Source organism: Diaporthe batatas (assembly GCF_019321695.1).
Source record: "Diaporthe batatas strain CRI 302-4 chromosome Unknown Contig00018, whole genome shotgun sequence".
In the NCBI taxonomy this organism is placed as follows: domain Eukaryota; kingdom Fungi; phylum Ascomycota; class Sordariomycetes; order Diaporthales; family Diaporthaceae; genus Diaporthe; species Diaporthe batatas.
The window spans coordinates 559,693-582,787 of record NW_025408565.1 but is presented as its reverse complement, the minus strand read 5'-3'; the positions used below and the strand labels follow the sequence as shown (position 1 = coordinate 582,787).

General features: G+C 32.7%; 3 protein-coding genes across 3 annotated transcripts; 2 read left to right on the top strand and 1 right to left on the bottom strand.

Annotated features, from left to right (window-relative positions):
* Positions 1-947: 947 nt before the first annotated feature.
* Positions 948-1,861, top strand: KVR01_012301 (uncharacterized protein; the record flags this gene model as incomplete). Its single annotated transcript, XM_044794836.1, has 3 exons — positions 948-1,410; positions 1,513-1,797; positions 1,857-1,861. 3 exons carry the CDS (start codon positions 948-950, stop codon positions 1,859-1,861), a joined length of 753 nt encoding a protein of 250 aa, XP_044638879.1.
* Positions 1,862-5,219: 3,358 nt separating this feature from the next.
* Positions 5,220-9,521, top strand: KVR01_012163 (uncharacterized protein). The gene is made up of 3 exons (XM_044792996.1): positions 5,220-5,617; positions 5,670-5,890; positions 5,952-9,521. Exons 1-3 carry the CDS (start codon positions 5,325-5,327, stop codon positions 9,314-9,316), a joined length of 3,879 nt encoding a protein of 1,292 aa, XP_044638741.1. The 5' UTR covers positions 5,220-5,324; the 3' UTR covers positions 9,317-9,521.
* A 54-nt stretch (positions 9,522-9,575) lies between these two features.
* Positions 9,576-9,950, bottom strand: KVR01_012221 (uncharacterized protein; the record flags this gene model as incomplete). Its single annotated transcript, XM_044792502.1, has 1 exon — positions 9,576-9,950. One exon carries the CDS (start codon positions 9,948-9,950, stop codon positions 9,576-9,578), a length of 375 nt encoding a protein of 124 aa, XP_044638799.1.
* Between the last annotated feature and the right edge of the window lie 13,145 nt (positions 9,951-23,095).

Sequence of the window (23,095 nt, the reverse complement as noted above, 5' to 3'; positions counted from 1 at the left end):
TGGCTGGCTGCTGGCAGTCGCGTTGTGGCTTTGCAGGGTTGGAGGGTGCCCAAGGTCAAGCGGTTTACAGCAGTAACTGTTGGCTAGATTTTGTCATGATTCTGTTGTTCGAGCTGCAAAGTGAAGGTCAACAACAATCATCATCATTGGCGAGCCATCTGTGCCGTAGTCACCACAAGGAGCTTCATGGTTGCACCCTTTATGGATGGATACAAACCTAAAGACAGTGGCTTGGTTATTCCATCTTATAAGGCTATCTTCTACAAAACAATCTCAATTCCTCCATTCTAACACATCACATTATCATGTCCAGGACGTTACAAACACTGGTGGCAATGTTTTCATTGAAGTGCACATGTGGTCCTACCTCTACAGAGAAAGTTCAAGCCCGTTATTAAGGAGTGAGTAATATAGTCTATTGTGTTCTACTTATGAAGACCTCTGCTTCAAGATTCTGTGAGCATTATGGATTACCGAATCAGATTGTATCTATCCTGTGGTACTTTGGATTTGGATCACTCACCAGATGTTGCACCCCATTTGTCATGGTTGTGATGTAAGAACAAGTAACAGATCCAAGTTTTGAGCAACAAAAGTTCACTGAGGTATCCCGAAGCTATAATCATGTGTTTATGACCCAAAGCAAATTATTATGGCCATTACTAGGTGGTTTCGCTTCTATTCTGTACACGTAAAAGGACATACATCACTCCATGGGTAGTGAACCACTAATTGAAGCGGACGGTGTCTAGTAATCTTTCGGTCAACTCACCAGTTTCCACCACTGGCATGTACTAACCACTCGACAAGTGATGGTTGGAGCTACCTGAAGCCACATGATATTTATTTGAAGGCCAGCACCCCGCAGTCCCATTTCAACTTTGGCACTGCCAGTCAATCTCTCCTTCCACACCATTCCACTCAGCCTCGATGACAGAAACTTCATCATGAACCCACATCTCGTGTCCACGGCTCCCCTCAATATTGTTTCAAAGGTCACAAAAGATCCCTTCCCACTTCTGGAACTGCCAATAGAGATCCGTAATATTGTGTATGAGTACGTACTCTTTGAACCAGGAAGGGTCGACCGCAGGGACGTGGAGCAACGCCTAGTGGACATCTATGGCGATGGTATCGAGATACCTACCGGAATGATTCTAGGTAGCCGGGAACTGCTCGATCAACACCTAGTGGACATCCACGGCTACGGCATCAAGATACCTACCAACATTCTTCTAGCTAGCCGCCAACTGTTCGAGGAAGCACGAAATGTGCTAATCGGCGCACAACTTGTAAAGGTTAACACATACGGTTGGAAAAACGAAGCCCTGCGCCTTGAAGCCGCAAGAAACGACAAGATTCCGATGTTCCATAAAATGTACGGGGAATTCTGCCTCTTGGAACACACCAGTGAGTAAATCTGGCAATGTGGCCCGCGCGGTCCACGCGCGTTTCGGTTTCGGCACAGCCTCAAAACCGTAGGTAGAGTTGAGATAACTAATGCTTGTTCAGTCGTCAATCGTGGCTTTGAGGAGATGGATATGGACCCCGATTCTACTTTCATTATACGAAAGCGGGATGTGTTCCGTTTCTGTGGTGGAATCCCTGGGTTGGACCTCGACAGCTACGTCCCGCAAATGCTGCACGGAATCACACACGGCCTGCAACTCCTCAATCCAGAGGCCAGGGAGCTACGGGCTCCTTTCAACATTCCCATGAGGGTCCCTGGCCACCGCCGCCTCCTTGAAGAATACCAGAGGGCGCTTGCTGGCTGTCGTAATGTCTACGGTCCTCCACGTCGGCCCCTGGAGCTTCATGACGGCACGGGAACCCATGTATATCAAACTGTTGAAAAGATTAGATCGAGTAATCCTTCAAGGTTCTGCTCAGGGGATGGGATAAGCGATTGAGGAATGGAGAAGACGATGGTGAGCAGCACTTTCCTTTCACGGCGCCTGTATATGCCCAGAATAATACCTACAGGTTGTCTGAAATACAATCCGATGCAATACAGCACATTCATGGATGAACGATGATTTTATAAATGCACTGAAAAGCTCAGACTGCGAAAAATCCATCCCTGAAGTCAGTCGATATCGTTTGAAACCAGGTCTTCGCCCCCACGCACAAAACTTGTGATAAGGATACTTGCAGTCTCCCGCGCCTAGATGAAGCTCCTTTATGGTCCTGGTAGGGCCTCCCCACCCGGTATTAAAATCTGTGATGCACCATGACACCACATCATCTTTTACACATGTGCGATGTAAGGGTGGTTTCGTTTTTAATCCCCATACATGTCAAATACACATAGCGCCTTTATACAGTAATAAACGCTTAAGACCCAGCATTTAAAGAAGTTTAATACTATTAATAATGGAAATAGAATACAGTACGTCTGTGGGCACGTGGCTAAGCCTCTTACCGTACAGACAAGGCTGGAAGGCATCGCTCCCGACGGCGTCGCTCACTAGAAAGCCGGCAAAGCAGTCATGCGGCGCATGTGCGATGTAAATCATGATCAAACTCGTATACCGGATTTCATATGACACAAATTTGGTGCCTATGTCAATTTGCAACCGGCCCAAAATTGCTGCGGCCACTTTGACTACTACACACTAACCCTCCCTCTGCTTGTGGCGCCGGCTTGTGGCGAGCGAGTTCGGTTAGTAACACTAATAATAAGTGCAGTAGCATCAGTTCAGTCCTCAAGCCGCCGCACAAAGCGTTATTCGCTACATCAACTTGCTCCAAAATGACATCTATTGGCCGGTCCGTAAATTAAAGACCCAGGACACCAACCCTTCCATTCCTACATTCCGTGATACGGACTTTCAATCTTTGCGAACTACCATACCGCCACCTTGCGCATCTCCGACACTGGTGCAATCATGGCCAAAAGACAAAAACGCGATGGTCAAGCTTCCCGTCTGTTGCAATGCCCTCGCGAAATCCGGGATCAAATTAATGCCGAGGTCCTGCTCGACTTTCCGACCCCCAGCTTGCGCGAGCAGCTGGATTGCTCAAAAGTAACGACCCACACCTGGTCAAGACACCGACCGCCGACTCGAGACAACCGCATCGAACGTATCCTGAGACGAATCAATGCCAGGCATAAAGTCGAGACAAACATTCTCTTGACCAGTCGCCAGATGTTTTCCGAGGGCAAAGAGGTTTTTCTGCGCCACGGCCGTCTTCTGAAGGTCACTTTCTCATGCGACGAGCTTGCTCTCCGTGTCGCTTCATGTGCGCTGTGTCTGATTGATGCGAAGTACAGCAACCTCTGTATGATGAGTTATGAACGTAAGTCCTTTTCACAAATAGGTGGTCCATAAAAACTTCCCCCGACTGGCTCGTAGTCGGGCTGAACGCGTCAGAAAGTGGATAAATCGCTGATAGATGACCTAGTACATGGTTCTCAACAAGGAGATTGGATGACTTCGCGGCGGCCTTTAGTGTTCGTTCTCTGCGAAAGGGACGTTCCAACCTTCTGCCGTGCTATCATGGGAGACACAACTTTCTCCATCAAGCCGCCACTGGATCTAGATGACCCCCGGCAGACACTGGCGTTCACCAGCAACTTCCATGAGGGAGGGATAACTCCTGCCTTCTTAACGAGACATACGGTGCACGAGCGAGCCCTCCAGCCTTTCAGAAGATATCTGCGTGAGTGTGGAAACTTGTCATTGCAGGGGTCATCTGTCGGATTGTGCAGAGTCCTCGCCGAAACTGCTTCGAGGGACTTCGCGTCTCAGTTTGACACGGATGCTATAGAGCTTCTGACCGAACTGAATGATGTGTACCACCTGCACAAACAGATTCGTGGAATCGGCTCGATAAATCCTGAGGAGCTCACCCTGCCTTTCCACAAGGTCTTACATCGATGGACACAAATGACCTGGAAATGGGATGCGGTAGAATGGGCGCGGCGCAAAACCGAAGACGACAAACGGTACTTGAACCAATGTATGGTTAAACTATATGAAGCCATCGTCTTGAGTTCGGAAATTGGTCTGGAATTTGAAGCAGGGCACCCCGAACTTGAAAATCTTCCAAACCGTGAATGGGTCATACGAACAACGCCGCGCATCGAATCTGCCTTGATAGCGTACGAAATGTGCCTTGCTTTACCGGAAGTTTTTCGCTGCCCCGAATGGAGTCCCCACCCTCAAGCGGAGATACGCTTGAAAGCGCACATTGCTAGCACTCTGGCGCCGCTTCGCATAGTGCAGGCAGAGGTTGATCGCGTCACCGCCCTGGCCCTCGGCTATGCATCGTATGAGCAGGCCCGAGAGCTCGCATCTGGCAGTGGGGTTGCTCAAGAATGGGTGGAGTGGGAGGAAGCGTGCAGACGTGAGGGATGGGCGGAGTGGTACGAAGAGTGGAAACGTGAAGGCGTTCAAGATGGGGTGTTTTATGAGATTGACGATGAGGTTATGAAGTCGAGAGGCATTATACGGTGGTCAGGGATGTTTCCTGGAATTCTCGACCTTTCTGCCGCGGCGGAATAAAACCCAAATGAAGTGTCTAAGACTACCCGCTGGCTTCGGCTCCCACTTACGGAGCTACCCGGTGGTGAGACCTTCGATTACCCCCTACGCCGTAAGGCGGCGAATATCTGACCCCGGGTAGGTATAGTTGCATTTATTGAATGTCAAAATTTCATCCGCTCGTCTCTAGGGACTTTTATGGTGACTAGACTATAATAGGGTTGGATGTAGGTAAAGCAACGCATAGGTTTTGATAGGTTGGTGGAAAACACAACCGCTCATAGTTGTTTCTTCTAGCCTTCCTGCAAGTGAAATATGCAATTCCACACCACTTTAAATGGCATTATTCCTAGTCACGGTACATTGATGATCTTATTCCGATCGTGTGTGTTGGATTGTCCTTCTAATACAACAGCAAAGCGGGGTAGCATTGGACATGTTGACCACTTGGTCCGCTTACAGGCTTGGCATTGATTTTGGGCACAGATTTTGGGCACAGATTTTGGGCGCAGATTTTGGGCGCAGAGTTCGGTCATGGATTCGATGTCGTGGTTGCACGGCTCAGCCACGAACAGATTCTGCCTCACGCCCACATTGCTACCAATCACAACCTTGCACTACCCCAGAATGGCCAGACCATGAGGTGCAGGATTGCTGACGGCAATAATCAAGTTGGAGGGGTAGTTGTTTATCTGGCCAGTCTATTGAGCGCATGTGCGGCGGGCGTGGCTGGCTGCATGTGGCAAAGTTGAACTAACAAATGCTCGTTTGGTGTTTTCATGTCTCGATCCCAACGCATAAATCCCGGGAGTCCCCCTCCTCCGATTCCCCCGACTGATGATCCCTACGCTCCGATTCCATCAACTTTTTCCAGTTTGTAGACCATACACTTATTGTGAGCATAACCTGTGGCAGCATAATCTCGGAATACCCCCAATCCGCAGCAAGCCGTCTTCCCAGTTCGAAATGGCGTCCTTTGAGCCGGTATCTGAAGGAGACTGGGAACGACACAAGGATGTTATAAAGGAAATGTACTGCAAGGACAAACGCCCCCTCTTGAATAGGAAAAAGGATGGCAATGAGCCAGGTGTTGTTGAGCTGATGCGACAGAGACACGGGTTTTCCGCCAGGTTAGGGCTGCCTCTAATTCTGTCGAATCCACTTTTTAACGCATGACCCTAGCCCCTCTCAGTACGAGCTGCAGTTCAAGAAATGGGGGTTCACCAAGAATCTCAAAAGCAGTGAATGGGTGGCTCTCATTGCACAATATGACCGACTTCGACAGACTAAGAGCGATGTGCGGATCACTATCTCTGGCTCAGTCCTTAACAAGAACAAGATTGACAGAGCACGGAGACGCTATAGGTCTGACCGCATCGGAATTCAAGGCGCTGGTTGCAAAGGTGAGATGACCAAGGGTTTGCGGTGTAGCGAGCGCAGCCAAGTTGACTCAGTAGTTTCCAGGTGGCTCTCTGCCAGCTTCTCGTCAAGCCCATGTCGAGTTCCTGGATGACTCTGGCGAGTGGACAAAAAGCACCGAATCTGAGGTTGAGACTTCAAGTTCGACTTCTGTGATACTCCGGAAAAACAGTCACATTGCGGTAGACGCGAGTCTTGATGTCAGAACTCGACCTAAGACACCACCGTTAGGCACAGATCCATCTCTATCGCATTACGAGCAACCAGTGGACCTCGCTCTTTCGTGTCCTGACGCCTTCTCAGGCTATGAGCCATTCAGCCCCATCATTAACCTCGACGAGATTCTTACACTTCCCATCTTCGATGTGGATGATTGTCCTTTCACCAACCTGGCATCCAGCTCCAGCAACCTCCATGGCCAGTCCCGGCTCTCAGCGATCTGTCCCGGCCCCACCGCGAACTCCATCTCTGCGTCGCATTCTGAATCAAGTGACCAACAAATAGTCCTCGGAAGAGATGAAACTATCACAACGAGTCGCTTGGACGGGGCCAGAACTTTGATAACGTCTTTGGTCCAGCACAGCAGATCGACATCGTCCTACACAACGGGTGCACCCACAGAAGCAGAGATACCAGGCGTGGAAGAGACTATTGAGAGCTTGGAATCACTGGTACCAGAAGACGTGACGCCATCATCAGTAAACTCTGACTCAACGTTGAGCACCAAGGGTTCCTTCCAAAGCTCAGACCTATTCAGGACCTTGCTTTACTCGTTCAAGAACAACTTCGCTGGCCTCCGTGATATCCCCCGGGCCTCTATCATGCAGCTGATCAGAGACCATCATGACATCCGCATCCAGTTGTTCGATATCATCAAAGGCGGAGAGCCCTGCGTCGCAAAGCCGCTGGCAGATAGCTTCTTCCGGGCAGCAGTCGAAGGCAGCGACGCCAACGCCGTCACTACGATCATTCACCATACCAAGTATAATCCAAGAATCGCCATCAATCCAGATGATGTCGTTTGTAGGTATGAAGAGGACGATTATACACCGATTGAGCTGGCTTCGAAGTTCCGAAACACGGAACTGGTGCGGACCCTTCTGGCAGCGGGAGCAGATCCGAACAAAACACACGCATCGAATCACGATGGAGCCCTTGGACTTGCGCTTGGTCGATGGGACAACGGGAGTCAATATCCGTTTCAGCCTTCGCCTCCCGGGGAGCCAGAACCCGTCAACCCCTGTCTTTTGAAGTTGCTCCTTGATTCCGGCGCTGAAGTCCACATCGACTTACTCGAGGACGCCATGCGGCCAGGCCCTGGCCACACGGCAATCGCCGAGGAGCTACTTTCACGTCTGTCAGCAAGCAGACATCAGATGTGCTTCCAGAGCCAATGGCTCCTCGTCAGTGCCGTCCATTATTTGGAGAACAGCAACGTGAATGGGATGGTCAGAGCTTTGTTCGCCCACTGTTCCATGTCACAGGGTTGCGGAAAATGCGTATCAGAGAACCCCATACTGATTGAGAAACTGCTTTGCCACGCGGCAAGACGAGCGAATGTGGATCTTGTCATGTTTCTCGTGCAGCATACATCGCAACTACAATCGGGTCTGGCCGCAGCCATCAGGGCTTCCAGTGACGAACTGGTCGAGTTTCTTCTCAATCAGGGGGCTCGAGTTGGTGACCCTGTGACATCTTGGCAGGATTGTAATTCGGAATGTTGCCCAGATTTATATGATGAGTGTGGGTACGATCGACAAATATTGCCGGGCATTCAGCATCACAGCCACGACTATGTGATCACCCCGATCAGGACGCCTCTCGCGGAGGGGATTCGATCCAGGAATGACCATCTGATCAGAACTGTCGAAAGGCTTGGAGCACATACTCGACTCTCTGATAAGCATCATTTCCATGCGGCTGTTGTTGCTGCAGCTGAAGTCGGCAACATCTCCTACCTGAGAATGGTACTCGACCATGCTTGTAATGACAATGAGGGATCGCGTTTGGCGCTCGCCTTAGCAGTTGCCATCCGGAATGAGGAAACAGACGCCGCGCTTATGCTCTTAGATGCTGGAGCAGACATGGACGCGTCCAAGCTCAGTCGCATGCACGGCGATCCATTTATCCTTGCGCTGGAGCGTTTCAACCAACGTGTTGTTGATTCTATGCTTGAATGTGACATTACATTGATGTCTATTTCTCATCCTAATAACAAGTCGGCACTCGAAGCTGCAGCTGCCTGGTGTGACATCGGCCTGATTAAGGATTTGTTGCAATTGGGCGCGGACCTCAACCTTGGGATCAAGGCGACACCACTGGGTGCAGCTGTCAAAACCAGGAACAAGAACTTTGTTTCCCAAATCTTAGACCTTGGAGCTAAACCTGAGGCGGAGCCGCGCGACCCAACTGGAATAACGCCTCTCCGGGCAGCTATTGAGATCGGCGACTACGAAATTGCTCGATTGTTGATTTCTAAAGGCGCCCCATCAGCTGACAACTGTGCTTTCCTATATGTCATGAGCCATGATCCAGTGGGGTACGAATATCTTCTATCTGAGTTCAAAACACAATATCCGCACGGCCTCCCTGGGTTTGGTTATCAACTCCTCGCTCGAGCCATCGAACTCGATAGTCGTCCTTTGATGGAGTCTTTACTCGAGGCAGGGGTAGATGTGAATAGCTGGGGACCGATGTTTGCAAGGAGTTTCCAATCGAAAGTCTCAGGCGTAATCAGTTTCGGTCACAGATCCAGGGTTTTAGGAGTCGCCATCCAGCATCGCAAAGCACAGAACTATGATCTAATACGCGAATTGTTACGCAGAGGCGCCAATGCTAATCTGATAGTATATGAATACAAACACGCCACCGTCTCTGGGTTGATTTGGTTCCGAAAGACGCCGCTGCATCTCGCCATCGAGTCGAAGAATCTCCAAGTCGCCCGCGTGCTCATTGAACACGGTGCCGAGATCAATCGCCCTGCACGCCGCGGAATCAAGCAAACACCACTGCAAGCCGCCTGTGAGATTGGCAGCTATAGCATGGTGGAGTTCCTCCTCAAGGAGGGGGCGAGGGTCAATGACGCAGCGGCCGAGAGACACGGAGGAACAGCCTTGCAGCTGGCGGCGAAAAGTGGGAGTCTCAAGATAGTCAGGCTCCTGCTCGACAACGGGGCTGATCTCTTCATGCCAAAGTCGAAGGTTGGGGGTCGAACGGCTTTTGAGGCGGCGGCTGAGAGTGGTTGCATCGATGTTCTTTGCCAGCTCTGGAATGCCGTCCTCCCTCTTGGATTCAGTGCCAAGGAATGCCAAAGTGCGAAGGAGCTTGCTAGGCAGAAGGGTCATAGGGGCTGTGTTGACTTCATTGATTTTCTCGGTGGTGGGTCTTCTCAGCCTTACTTACAAGGATGATGTGGTTCAGCTGGTGTTTCGATGAGAAGGGCATACTAGTATCTCTATCTCTGTTGCATCACGAATTTTCTGGGAAACAGATTGTGCTCATGATTTCTGGACCCCTACGTATCCTACTTTGCGCATTTTTCCTACGCCAGGCCGGTGGTAACAGCCTGGATTGCGCAGATAGCAAATTCAATATAAATAGATTCACATCTACTAACCCCGATAACCTCCCTATCAGACTACTTGGATATTCCTCATCGAGTCATTGACACTAAGCCCCCGCGTAACGAATATTTGGCTGCGGGGGAGTAGTCATCCCTTGACCAAGGAAGTAGTCCAGGTGGTGAGACTGCACGTAACCCTTGAGCGTCATGCAGTTGCGATAGGCAGGGTTATGTGGTAGAGTATACAGCCGGACGTCAGATGGACGGTCCGTGGTGAAGATGATAAGTTGGCTGTAATCCGAGTTGGTGACAATGACCTCCTCGCGCCAATCCCCCAGAATATCCCCGTGGAACGCCGGATTGACACCGTCCGCATTGATAGCGCCAAAGTCCGAGATCCTAAGCAGTCTCGGCAGACTGTTCGTCGTCTTTGGGTTCAACCAGTCCCACTTCTCGAACTTGCCGTCGTTGTAAAGCTCCATCAACACATCGCCATCCCACCACAGCCCGAGGTGTGGCCATGGACGCAGCGTGGTGTTGGTCTCGGTGAGTTGGTTGGTGCGAGCGTTGTAGATGCCTTCGAAGGACCAGACCTCCATCCCCGGGCTGCGTGGATCTATGTCACCTGCCATGCCTCGACCGACATCGGCCAGGGCCCCAGTGTGCTGCCATATCAATTCACCAGTGCGGGCGTCGTAGTAGTATTCGTGGAGGCCGCTTGGGTTATCTTGTTGCACGCCGTAGCCTTGCAGTCCGGCACGGCTGGGATCCATCTTGGCGATGTGAAATCTGTCACCATGCACGATGCCCTTCGGCCCCATAAGATAGCGGACGGTGCCGTTCCCATTGAGCATGAACCCAATCTCGCTGATCTCGTCCCGGCCATCACCGTCCACGTCAATGATACGGGTATTGTGCCCGTCAGGGGCATTTTGGCTACCTCGGAGCCACTTCCATGCCATGTTGACAGAACTGCCACTAAAGGTCCAAGCAGTCATCATCAAGTTGAAGTCTCCGGAGCCGATCCGGTTCTTCATATACGCCACCAGATGCGGCCGAGTCCCATCCAGGTAGCCCACTCCGAATCGCGCTGCGAGCGGTCCGTCGGCCAAGTAGTCCGTGGGGACTTGAGCACTCGCACGCAGAGCGCCCGTACGACCGTCCAGAATGGCGATGAATTGATGATTGTTGTTAGACGCGGAGAATGTGTTCCCGTCACCAAACCGTACCCCGTTGGCAATCCGAACCGCCACCTCGGCACGTCCGTCACTGTCCAAGTCGTAGACAGTGACACCGTCCCAGTGACCCAGGTAGAGTGCCGAGGATCCCGGCTCGATGTTATCCTGGTTCTCACTATTCGGCCCCATGTCGACATCCCAGAGGAATGTCCCGTCGCTGCGGTAGGCCTCCAGCTTCTGCCTAGTGCCCTGCCGTCCCACCAGGAAGTCATACTCTCCATCACCGTCGAAATCGCCCACCCAGACATACTTGATCGCGTTTCCAGCCTTGATTGGGATCCGAACCACCGGTTCAACCGCTTTGTTGGCCGGCAATGTGAAAGTACCGCTCGCCGCCTGCTCTCCGCCGCCCACGACGGGCCGAACGTGGTAAGTGTTGGATTGTGCCAGATTTGCAGTCGTGTCGAGATAGTTGGTCCCAGCCGTCAAGACATTGCCGTTCAGCTTAGTGGCTGAGCCGCTACCCGTTGCTCGGTACACGTTGAAGCCAATGCCGGATGGGTCGAGCCCGAGGAGGCGCCAAGAGACGAGAACATTTACGGTGCTGGCGCGAACTGCCACCACACCACGCCCGAGCTTCTCCATAGGGCGTTGGGCGCCAACGATGGGCACAAACAGGATGCTCATTGCGATGACCAGGGTCGCCATGAGGGCGACCCTGGATGCGAAGCCCATGCCAAGCACTCCGAATCTCATGGCGAAACACTTGAGGGTTGGATGATTTGAGAGACCTGAAGATCCCTAGAAAACAACTTAGGGACCCTGAGGAAATGCTTACGACTCATATCCTTTCCTTCGACCCGCATTTATTAGCTCTCTTCAGATTCGCGTTCAAACGGTCCCCGCACCTCGCCATGTTGAAAGCCGAATGTCACTCCCAAGCCAGAAACTCCGTCTTGGCGTGCCACTCCTAATATCGACGCAGAACAGCCACACCTAAAGATGCTACTGCAGTTGGCGAATCACTTACGCATCATGTCAATATAAACATGTCTTGTCACTCCAAACAAGGTGGGAAATCATACTTGGCCAATACTTTATGAAGTTCTTGTATGCTGGGGTTTGCGCTCATGATAGCACAGCCCGAGTCTAAGAGGCATTGTGAGTTCCATGTACTCTGTACTACATTGCTCTGTGCGCATGAAAAATCGTATTGCAACATTATTCACCGGAGGATGTATGTCTTGTCTATTTCGTTCAGGAACTTGCCGCGATCGTATGGCATGACACTTGAAATCGATGCTTGAAGGAACGGAAATGAGTACCTGGGCAGTGTTGTACGTCCAATAAGCCATTGCAGCTTTGTGTCATTGGCCCACCGGCGGTGTTTGGTGTGCTCGGGGCGTCTGCTGCGGGGGCCAGCCTCTCGGACACTTCGAGGGACTTGCCGGTAGTCATGGGCGTTGTCAACGCGACTCCGCAGGCTTGGCAAAAACCTTTTCTTCCCAATTTGTTCAGCGGAATGTGTGGCGGCGAGGTGGGGAATACGAGGCAGTTCTCCCACGAGTGCGATTGATGCCAAGATGGCGAAACAGCCAGTAAACTAATAGACTGGTTGCCCATACGGGATTGTGTCCGGACTACCTGTGGGCTTCGGCTTCTACTTACCCACTCCTGGCGGAGTGGGTGATAAAACCCCATAACGGCTAAAACCTCATAACACTTATACCTACCTATTTTTACTACTTTCCTTTATAAAATCCTACTTTTTAATTAAGTATATTTCCTTTATTAAATTTTATATAGTAAAAAAATAAATATTTTTAAAATCCTTATTTTATAAAGATTAATAATAAAATACTTTTAAATTTTTAGGGTTAGGGTTTAAGATTTTAGTTTTTTTAGTTAAAGGTTTTTTAAAATTAATATATTTCTTTATATAAATTATATAATAAAAAGTAATACCTATAGAATTTTAATAAAATTCTTTTTATATAAAAAAATATTTTTAAAATTAAAATCTAATTATAAAAGATTAAAAATTAAAGTTTTAAAAGATTTATTATATTAAAACTTTTATAAAAAATAAATTATAATAACCTTAATCTTAAAAGAGGAATTTTAAAAATATTATTTATATAAATAAAATAATTTTAAAAATAATTTATTATTTTTATTTTTTAAGAAAGAAAATATTTATAAAGGAATATATTAATTTTAAAAAACCTTTAACTAAAAAAACTAAAATCTTAAACCCTAACCCTAAAAATTTAAAAGTATTTTATTATTAATCTTTATAAAATAAGGATTTTAAAGGTATTTATTTTTTTATTATATAAAATTTAATAAAGGAAATGTACTTAATTAAAAAGTAGGATTTTATAGAGGAAAGTAGTAAAAATAGGTAGGTATAAGTGTTGTGAGGTTTTGGCTGTTGCGGGGTTTTGGTACCCCCTACGCCCTTGGCGTAGGGGGGTAGGGAAGGCCTGCCCCCCGGGTAAGAACTAGTCCACGGGTGCTTCCAGCTTTTGGATCAAGGGCCAATTACTATTAAGCAAGAAGACATAGTAACGTTATTAACGCGTACGGAGCTCAGTGAAATTATTCTTCAAAGCGGCCAGTGAGATGGCAAAGAGTGTCCTCCAAACATAGTGCTCTTTCAAGCATCAACTGCGTGGTAATCAGTCCATTCCTTCCCGTACCGGCTTTAGCTATATTATATTTTTTATTTAACTATATATTTATCTATTTATTATCTTCTTAACTTTTAAACTAACTATCAGTTTATACTTTAAATATAAAGTTAATAATTACTTAATATATATCCTTAAACTTATCTATATATAGTAGAGTTACTAGCTTCCTTTATAGAACTCCCTCTTTTATTATATTCTTTATATATTATATAAAAATAGATAAATCTTTAATAATAAAGTAATATATATAAAAAAGAAAGATTTAATTCTTAAATACTTAAACTTTTACTTTTCTTATATAGTATTTATTTAATATATAATAAATAAACTTTATTTAATTTTTAAAAAGTTTTAATCTTTTATAAAATTTATATAAAAGGCTTTCTTTTAAATAAGTTTATTATTATAATATTATTATTCTATTAATAACTATATATTTAAAATAAACATTATAATATATTTAATTTATTTAATAAAGGTAGATTTAAATAGTTATATAATAAATATATTAATAAGGAAGAATTAGTTTATTAAGTTTTATATTATAATAAAATAAACTATTAAAGTAAGTAAATAGTTTTAAAGGAATGCTTTATTTAATTTTTATAAAAGGATTAGTATATAAATAGATTTTAAGAAAAGAAAGGTTTAGAGAGAGAATAAAGAATAAAATTACTTAATAAAAGAATTCTTAAAAATAAAAAAAAAGTAGAGTTAATTTCTTTAAGAAAAAACTAAAATAATAAAAGAAGACCTCTCTTATAGGCTCTTTATTAAAAATTCTATATAACTTTTTTTTTATATTTTATTATATACCCTTTTAAACCTTTATAAATTAAATATATAAAGGTTTATTAAAATTAATAAAGTATTTAATTAAGAGTTCCTTTACTTTTATTTTATTTTTATTTATTTATTAATATAAATTACTTAAGTATTTATTTACTACTATTTATTATTAATTTTATTAACCTTTTATTTTTATACCTTTTTTAAAATATATATTTTAATTAAATTATTAATATAAAAACTTACTTTTAATAATATTATAATTTATTTAATAATAATTAATTTAATTATATTTTTAATTTTTAAATTTAACCTTTTTAATTTTTATAATTAACCTTTATATTAAATTAATAGTTTTTATATTTTTAATTAAAAGGATATTAAATAGTCTTTATTATTATTAGGAAATATTAACTAATTTCTATTTAAACTTTAAAGTATTAAGAGTTCCTTTATAAAAAATTAATACTTTAAATATAAACTTATTTAAGTAGATCTTTTATAATAAGTTTAAATAATCTTTTAATTAATAATATTATTATATTTTAAGTTTATAATATTTTATAGTTAGTTAGTTATTATAAATTAATTTAAAAAATTATTCTTTTAAGCTTTTATAATTATTTTATTTAAAAGTTATCTCTTTTTTTAATCTTTTATATTATTAATTCTAAATTTAATAATCTATTATTATAAAAAATTTTAATTTTTATAATTTTTTATTTTATTAAAAGTAATAATTAAATAATTCCTTAAAGAATTAACTTATTTTTAATTTCATTTATTTTTAATTAAATTATAAATATCTATATAAGGATTATAATAATTTCCTTTATTATATTTAAAAGCTATCTTTAAATAAGGTTAAACTTAATTTAATCTTTATATATTTAATTTTTATCCTTTAATCTTTTTTAAAAAAGTAATATAACTTATAATATATTACTTATAATTTATATTTAAAAATTAAAAGTAACTTTTATTTATATAATTTAAAGTTTTTTAAGTTAACTTTTTTAATAAAGCTTAACTTTAAATACTTTAATATTTATATTTTTATTATAATAAAGTTTTTTTATACCTTTAAATTAAAGTAAGTATTTATAATATTTAATATATAATAATTATAATTATAAATAGTAAATATTTAATAATTAAAATAATAAAAGGAAGTTATAATAAATTAATATACTTTTATAAGTTTAATTTATTAAAAATATTTAAAGGTTTTATATTATATTTAAAAGGTTAATTAATTAAATAAATAATATTTTAAAAGTTAATAAGTTATTATTAAAGAAGTATAATAATATAATTACTTTTTAACTTTTTATTTATAGTTAGAAGATTTTATAATTATAGAGTAAAAGAAGGAGGTAACTTTAATAGTACTTATAGAGATTATTAAATCTTATAAACTTTTAAATTTAAAGTATAGATTAATTTTTAAAAAGTCTTCCTTAATAATTATTTTTATTAAATTAAACTTTATATTATTAATATTATAATAAAAGGATTACTTTTTTTTATATTTTATATTTTTAAAATTTAAAGTTTATTTATAAAAACTTAGATCTTAAATAGGTTCTTTAATAAGTTAATATTTTTACTTTACTTAAATATAATTTAATTTTTAATATCTATTAAGTTTAAATATTATACTCTATAATAGTTATTAGTAAAATTATTATAAAAAAGTTATAATAAGTATATAATAAATATTTATTAATTAAGATTATTTTATTTTTAATAAAAGGTAAAGGAGTATTAAAATTAATATATAGTATAAACTTTAAGCTATTACTCTTTATTAATATATTAAAAGGGTATAAAAGTTCCTTTTTAACTCTTCTTTTAAATTTATTATTCTTTAATTTACTTATAATAATAAAATATAAATAAATTATATATAAAAGAATATAGATAATATAAAGGTTTTTATAAAATAAGGATTTTTATATTTCTAAAAGGTATTATATAAATAATTAAAAGTAATAAATAGGTTATAATTAAAGTATTAAAAACCTTTTAATTTATTTAACTTTATTAAATTAATATTATATTTAATTAAAAAGTTTAACTAAAAGGTAAATAAAGTTATTAAATTAATATTATTATTTAAAGGAGAGTTTATATAGTTTTATAAGAAGAGAGAAAAGGTAGTTTTATAAATTATTAATAGGGTTAACTTTAATATAAATAAAGTACTCCTTTAGGTTATAAGTACTTTTTTCTTTTTTCCTTTCTTTTATTAAATAAATCTTTTTTAAATTTAATTAAAGTTAAGTTACTTACCCTTTAGTTATTACTTATACTTTTAATATATTTAATACCTTTTATTATCTTAATTCTTCTATTACCTTCTTCTTCTTTCTATTTATAACCTTTATTATACCTTCCTTTTATATAAATTTTTTTATTCTCTATATAAATAAAACTTTATTAATTATTCTATTTATTATATTTAATAAAAGATAGCTTCTTTATATTAAATAGATTTATATAAAATAAATCTTTTATTTATTAAATTTTTATTATTAAAAGTTTAATAATAAAGAATCTAAATAAAAACTTAAAAATATATTTATATATAATAACTTAATATTCTTTATAAAGTATATTATATATTTTTAATTAAAATTATTATATATTTTTATAATTTAAAGTATTCTTTTATTAATTTTATCTTTAAAAATATTTATTATTATTTTTATTAAAAATATTAGAATTTATAATTTAAAGAGTTATAATAATAATTAATATTATATTTAATTATTTTATAATTAATTAAATTTAATAGTTTTAAAAGAGTTATTTTAATTATTTTTATTAAATAAAGATTTTAATTTTCTATATTATAATATTAAAGTCTTTATAATTACTTTAATTAATAAGATATTTATTAAGAAAACTAATAGATTACTATATAGTAAATATATATCTTTAATTTATAATAATAAAAACTTATAAAAGGGTATATCTTTCTTAATTATAACTTTTAGTTATTAAAATTTAAACTTATATAATTACTATTTTATATAAATAAGTTATTATATAATTAATAGTATTTCTATTATACTCCCTTTTAATTATTAATCTATTAAAAGCTTTAAATAAAATATTTATATTAATTATATTTTAATTAAAAATATAAATATTTCTTTAATAAATATTTTATATTTATTAATATTATAAAAATAACTTTTAATCTTTAATATAAATTTAATAAAATACTTATATTAAATATATAATTTAAATAATATATTTAAATTAGAAAAAGTTTAATTATAATAAAGTTAAGGATAATATTATTAATAATATAATTAAAAGTAAATTCGTTATATATTACTTAAAGCTAAAGGTAAAATAACTATAAGAGTAATAATAGTTAAAAATAATTAAATAGGTATTAAAATTTTAAATTTTTAAATAAAGGATAGAGGTTTTAAAAATAAAGAAAAACCTATAAATATTATAATAAATACTATATTTAACTTTTTTAATAATAAAATAAAATATATTATTTTAAAATAAAATTTTAATTAAAATAAAATAAAATAAATAATTATTATAAAATTAATTTAATAATAATAATATAATAAGAAGATATTATTTTCTCCTCCTTTTAAATAAATAATATTAATAATAAAAATATTATATAATTTTATTATATTAAAGAATTAATTAGAATTTAATAATATAAGTTATTTAATTATAAAACTAAAATATTAATATATTAATTATTTTAATATATTGATTATTATAAATCTATTTTCTTAACTTAAGTTTTAATATAAATATAAGTTAATATATTATTTAAGTTAGATTTAAAATTAAAGATTATATTATTTATATTAATAATAAAGTTTTTATAAACTTTTAAATTATTATTAATAATTAATTTTAAAAGTTTTTATTTTAATTAAGTTTATTTAATAATAAAGGTATTAAAATAAATATAAGGAATTTATCCTTTTTATTAGCTTTATACCTATTAAAATAAAGGTACTTTTAGTTTTTATATTCTAAAGTTATTAATAAACTTCTTTAATTTTTATAATAAATATATTCTTTAAATTATTACTTTATTAAATATTTTAAGTTTATAAATATTATATAAAGAATTTTTATTATAAAATATAAACTAAATTATTAGTATATAAGTTTTAAAATAATAAATAATTAATCTTTCTTTATTAATTAATAATTAAAATTAAATTATTTATTATTAAGGGCTTTAATTATTAAAAGCCCTTATATATATTCTTTAATATAACCTTTATTTTAAACTTTACTATTAACTTAATTACTTTATTAATATTATAGAAAAATTAATTAAAAATTATAACTTTATATTAAATATTTTTATAATATTATATTTAAAATTTATATTTATACTTTTATATAAACATTTTAATTTTAATAAAATAATTAAATTAAATTTATATAAAAGGTAAAAAGACTTTTATTATAAAACCTTTAAATATTAATTTAATTAATAAAGTATATATAATAAAATCTCCTTTTAATAAAATAAAAACTATTTATTATTTTTATAAAGGTTATAATAATTAAGAAATACCTTTTTTATAATATTATTTATTTATAAGTTATATATAAATAATAAGATTTAATAAACTTTAATTAAATATAAATATTATATAAACTTACTTATATTCTTCTTTTATTATTAATTATTATTTTTATAAATAGTCTTTAATAAAAAGTATTTTATTAATAAAAACTACTTTATTTTTTATATTATTAACTTTTAATAACTTTACTTTAACTTAACTTATTAAGTTATAATATACTTTTAAAAGTTTATTATAGTTATAATTAAAAGGAAGGTATTAAATATTTATATAAATTTTATAAAATAATTAGTTAAAAATAGTTAAAATAATATTATTATTATATATTTTATATTTTATTTATTATATTAGGAATAGTTAAATAATATAGTTTTAATATTTATATATATCCTTTTTAGTAATATATTATTTTAATATAAGAATATATAATATTTTACTTTTATACTTTAAAGGAATATATATTTTATAAATAATTTTTATTTTTAATTTAAGGTTATCTATAATATATTAAGTATTATATTTTTATTTAATTACCTTTAAAATTTAATTGTAAAGTGTACTTTATAGTTTTTTTAAATATTTTCTATTTTTAAAAGGAGAGGCTATTTAGAAAAATCTTATATATTAAATATTAAGTAATATTCTTAAATTCTTTAAATTATATATATTTTAATTATAAATAAAATATTTAATTAAATATATTAAAACTTAATATTTAGTTTAAAGTAGCTTTATATTAATTTTAATATTATTTTAATTTATTAATTAACTTTATTAAAAGTTTTAAGGGTTTATATAATAAAGTATTAGTAATTATATTTTTAAACTCTTTTATATAGTAAATAATATAGTTATATATTTTAATTATAGTAAGTTAATAAGTAATATATACTTTTAGAATATTTAAGATTAAACCTTTTAGTTATTAAATAAAGATATTAAAGTTTATTTTAAGAATAAAATATATATTATATATATAGAACTATAACTATTTAATTATATATAATATAATTTAAAATTTTATTTTATTATATTATAAAATTATTTAATAGTTATTTAAATTCTATTTTATAATATATTATATATTAAACTTTATTTTATATTTATATTAAGTAAATATTTTATTTTAATAAGTTAATATTAATTATTAAAATAATTTTTTCTTTTTATAGTTAATATTAATTAAATAAAACTTATTTAAAAGTATTTTCTTTAAACTATTTATAATTTTTAATAATTATTAATTTAAATAAACTTAACTCTTTTTTAAGAAATTAAAGAGTAGTCTTATAATAATATTATAGAAAGGTATTTATATATAATAGAAGTTAAGGAAGTTAATAAATCCTTTATTTTTATTATAGTTATATAAGGTACTTATTTTTAATTTTAATAATCTTTTTAATTATAAAGGTATAATTAAAAGTTTTATAATAGTATTTTATTAGATTAATTTATTTTTAATATTATTATAATTTAATTATATTAATTATATTTTTAATAAGCTTTATATTATATAGAATATTATTAAGATTTTTAATATACTTTATAATATACTTTTTATTTTTTATTAACTTTAATATTTTAATATTATTATAATTTATATTTAGTTTTATAGTTATATTATTAAAATAAAGATAATATATAAAAGGAATTAAATTATAGAATAATTAAATTATATATTTTATAAATTAAATTATTAAATTTATTATTTTTATAATAAGTTATAATAATAAAATAACTTAATAAAGGTAGAAAATATTATAATATTTTAGCTTTTTTATTAAGTTTAATTTAATTATAATTATAAAAAAGAATAAGGAAAAATTTTATATATTATAAATTCTTTTATAAACTTATTTACTATAGAAAGTATAAAAATATTTTTAATTATAATTATATTAATATATTAAATATTATTAATTAAATAATACTTTTATTTTTTATTAATAAGAATTAAAGATTTTAATAAGATATATAAGATTTTTAATAATCCTTTTATTTCTTTATTTTTAAGTATTTAGATAATAGTACTCTTTAAGGCTTTAAGAATTTAATTAGAATTTACTTAATAGGCTTTATAGGAATTATTTTAATAAATTAAGGAGGTATAATATCTTTACTAAATTAGTTAATATAAAACTAATTTTATATTAGGCCTTCTTTTATTAAAAGTATATATTTAAATATCTTTTTTTAAGTAAGAAGCCTTTATAGTTATTTATTAGTATCTTTTAAGTTAATTAGAGGTTAAATAACTTTCTTTTTAATTATTAAAAATTTAAATTAAATTTAAAAGTTATATTTACTTTCTTTATTTTATTTTATTACTTTTTATTTTTATTTTATATATAAGTTTTTAGTTAATACTATTTTTAGGAATTATTTTATTTAATAGGTAATTATTTATAAAGTAAACCTTATTTACTATTTATTTATATAAAGTAAAACTTTTAAATTTAAGAATTATTTAATTATTTTTATAATAGATAGAATTAAGGGCTTTTATTAGTTTATTTTTAAATATATTATTTTTACTTTTATAAATAGATACTATAAATATACTAAGGGTTTAATTTAATTAATCCTCTTACTTATAAGTCTATTTAAAGTTATTATATAAGTCTTTTATATAAATTATATATATTCTATTTAATTTATATATATTAAATAGTTTAATAATTTTATCTCCTCTTTTATTACTTTTTAACTTTAAGGATAAAATCTTTTTAACTTTAATTAGCTTTTAATTAAATATAATATAATTAACCCTAACTATTCTAATATTTAAAAATACTCTTATTTATAAATAAACTTTTAATATTAACTATTTAAAAGGTTTTAATTTCTTTTCCTTAAACTATATTTTACTCTAACCTTTATAAATATAATATTTATATAAAGATACCTATTAAACTATTTAAATATTAAATTTATCTTTAAAAAAATAATATCTTAAAAAATATAATATATTATTCCTTTAATTTAATTATTAATAATAAAAAGACTACTTATACTTAATTTACTTTAATAAATATTTAATTTTTAATTATACCTATTAAAATTATAATAATACTATTATAAATAGTTAAATTTATATTATTTAATATATTAAATATTAACCTATTTTTTTATAATAGAGAAAGGTAGAAGATTTATTTTAACCCTTATATTTAATAAAATAAATAAAAGTATATTCTTATAAACTCTAACCTTTATAATAAAATAAATTAAATTATAAAACTTTAATTAATAATATTATTCTCTTTAATTTTTATAAAATTAATTTTATAATAAATAATTTTAAAGGTAATATTTTATTAAAAATTTAATTTATTTTAAAATTTAATATATTTATAATATTAAGCCTAAAAATAAAGGTTTTTACTATTTAAATTATATATAAATTTAAATAATAAGTTATTTAAAATTATATTTTATTAAAAGTATTTAAAGTTTTTAATTAATATTATATTTATTTTATTAAAACTTAATAAATCTTTAATTATTATTTTAACTTTTAAATTTAATATAATTTATATAATTATTTTTAAATATTATTATTTTAAAATTTATTTTAACCTTTTTTCTTTTTAAATAACTTTTTAATTTAAAGTTAAATTAATTCTTTTATAACTTTTAAACTTTAATTAAAAATAATTATAATAAATTCTTAAATTATAATATCTCTTTATACTTTAATAAAAATTAAATTATATCTTATTTTACTTTAATTTATATCTTTTATATAATATTTTTATTTAATAATATTAAGGTTTAAAAGAAGTATAAATTATTAGGTATATATATAATTAGTTTTTAATTAAACTTTCTTTTTAAGGATATTACTCTAATTAAAATTAAATATATAATAGTATTATTTTTAATAAAGTTACTTTAAGGTTTTAATTAAAAGTTCCTTTTAGAAATATAGCTTAGTAATAATAATTATTTAATACTTTATTATATATAAAAGATTTATCCTTCCCTTTAATAATAGGAATTTTAAAACTCTAAATATATAATAAATAACTTTAATATTATTTTAATTATAATATTTTTAAACTTATTTTAAGTTTAATATATATTTAAAATTATTCTTTTAGTTATTTTTATATTTAATAATTATAAAAGATTTTTATATTTAAAATAATAAAAACCTATATTATTTTAATTTCTTAACTTTATTATATTTATATATATTATAGCTTTTTTATTATAAGTATAATATTAAAATATTAATTTATCCTTATAAAATTTAATAATAATAATTTATATAAAATATTATTATTAACTTCTTCCTCTTTATTATTTTTATATTTATTTAATACTTTAATTAAACTAAAAGTATTTAGATTTATAAATTCTA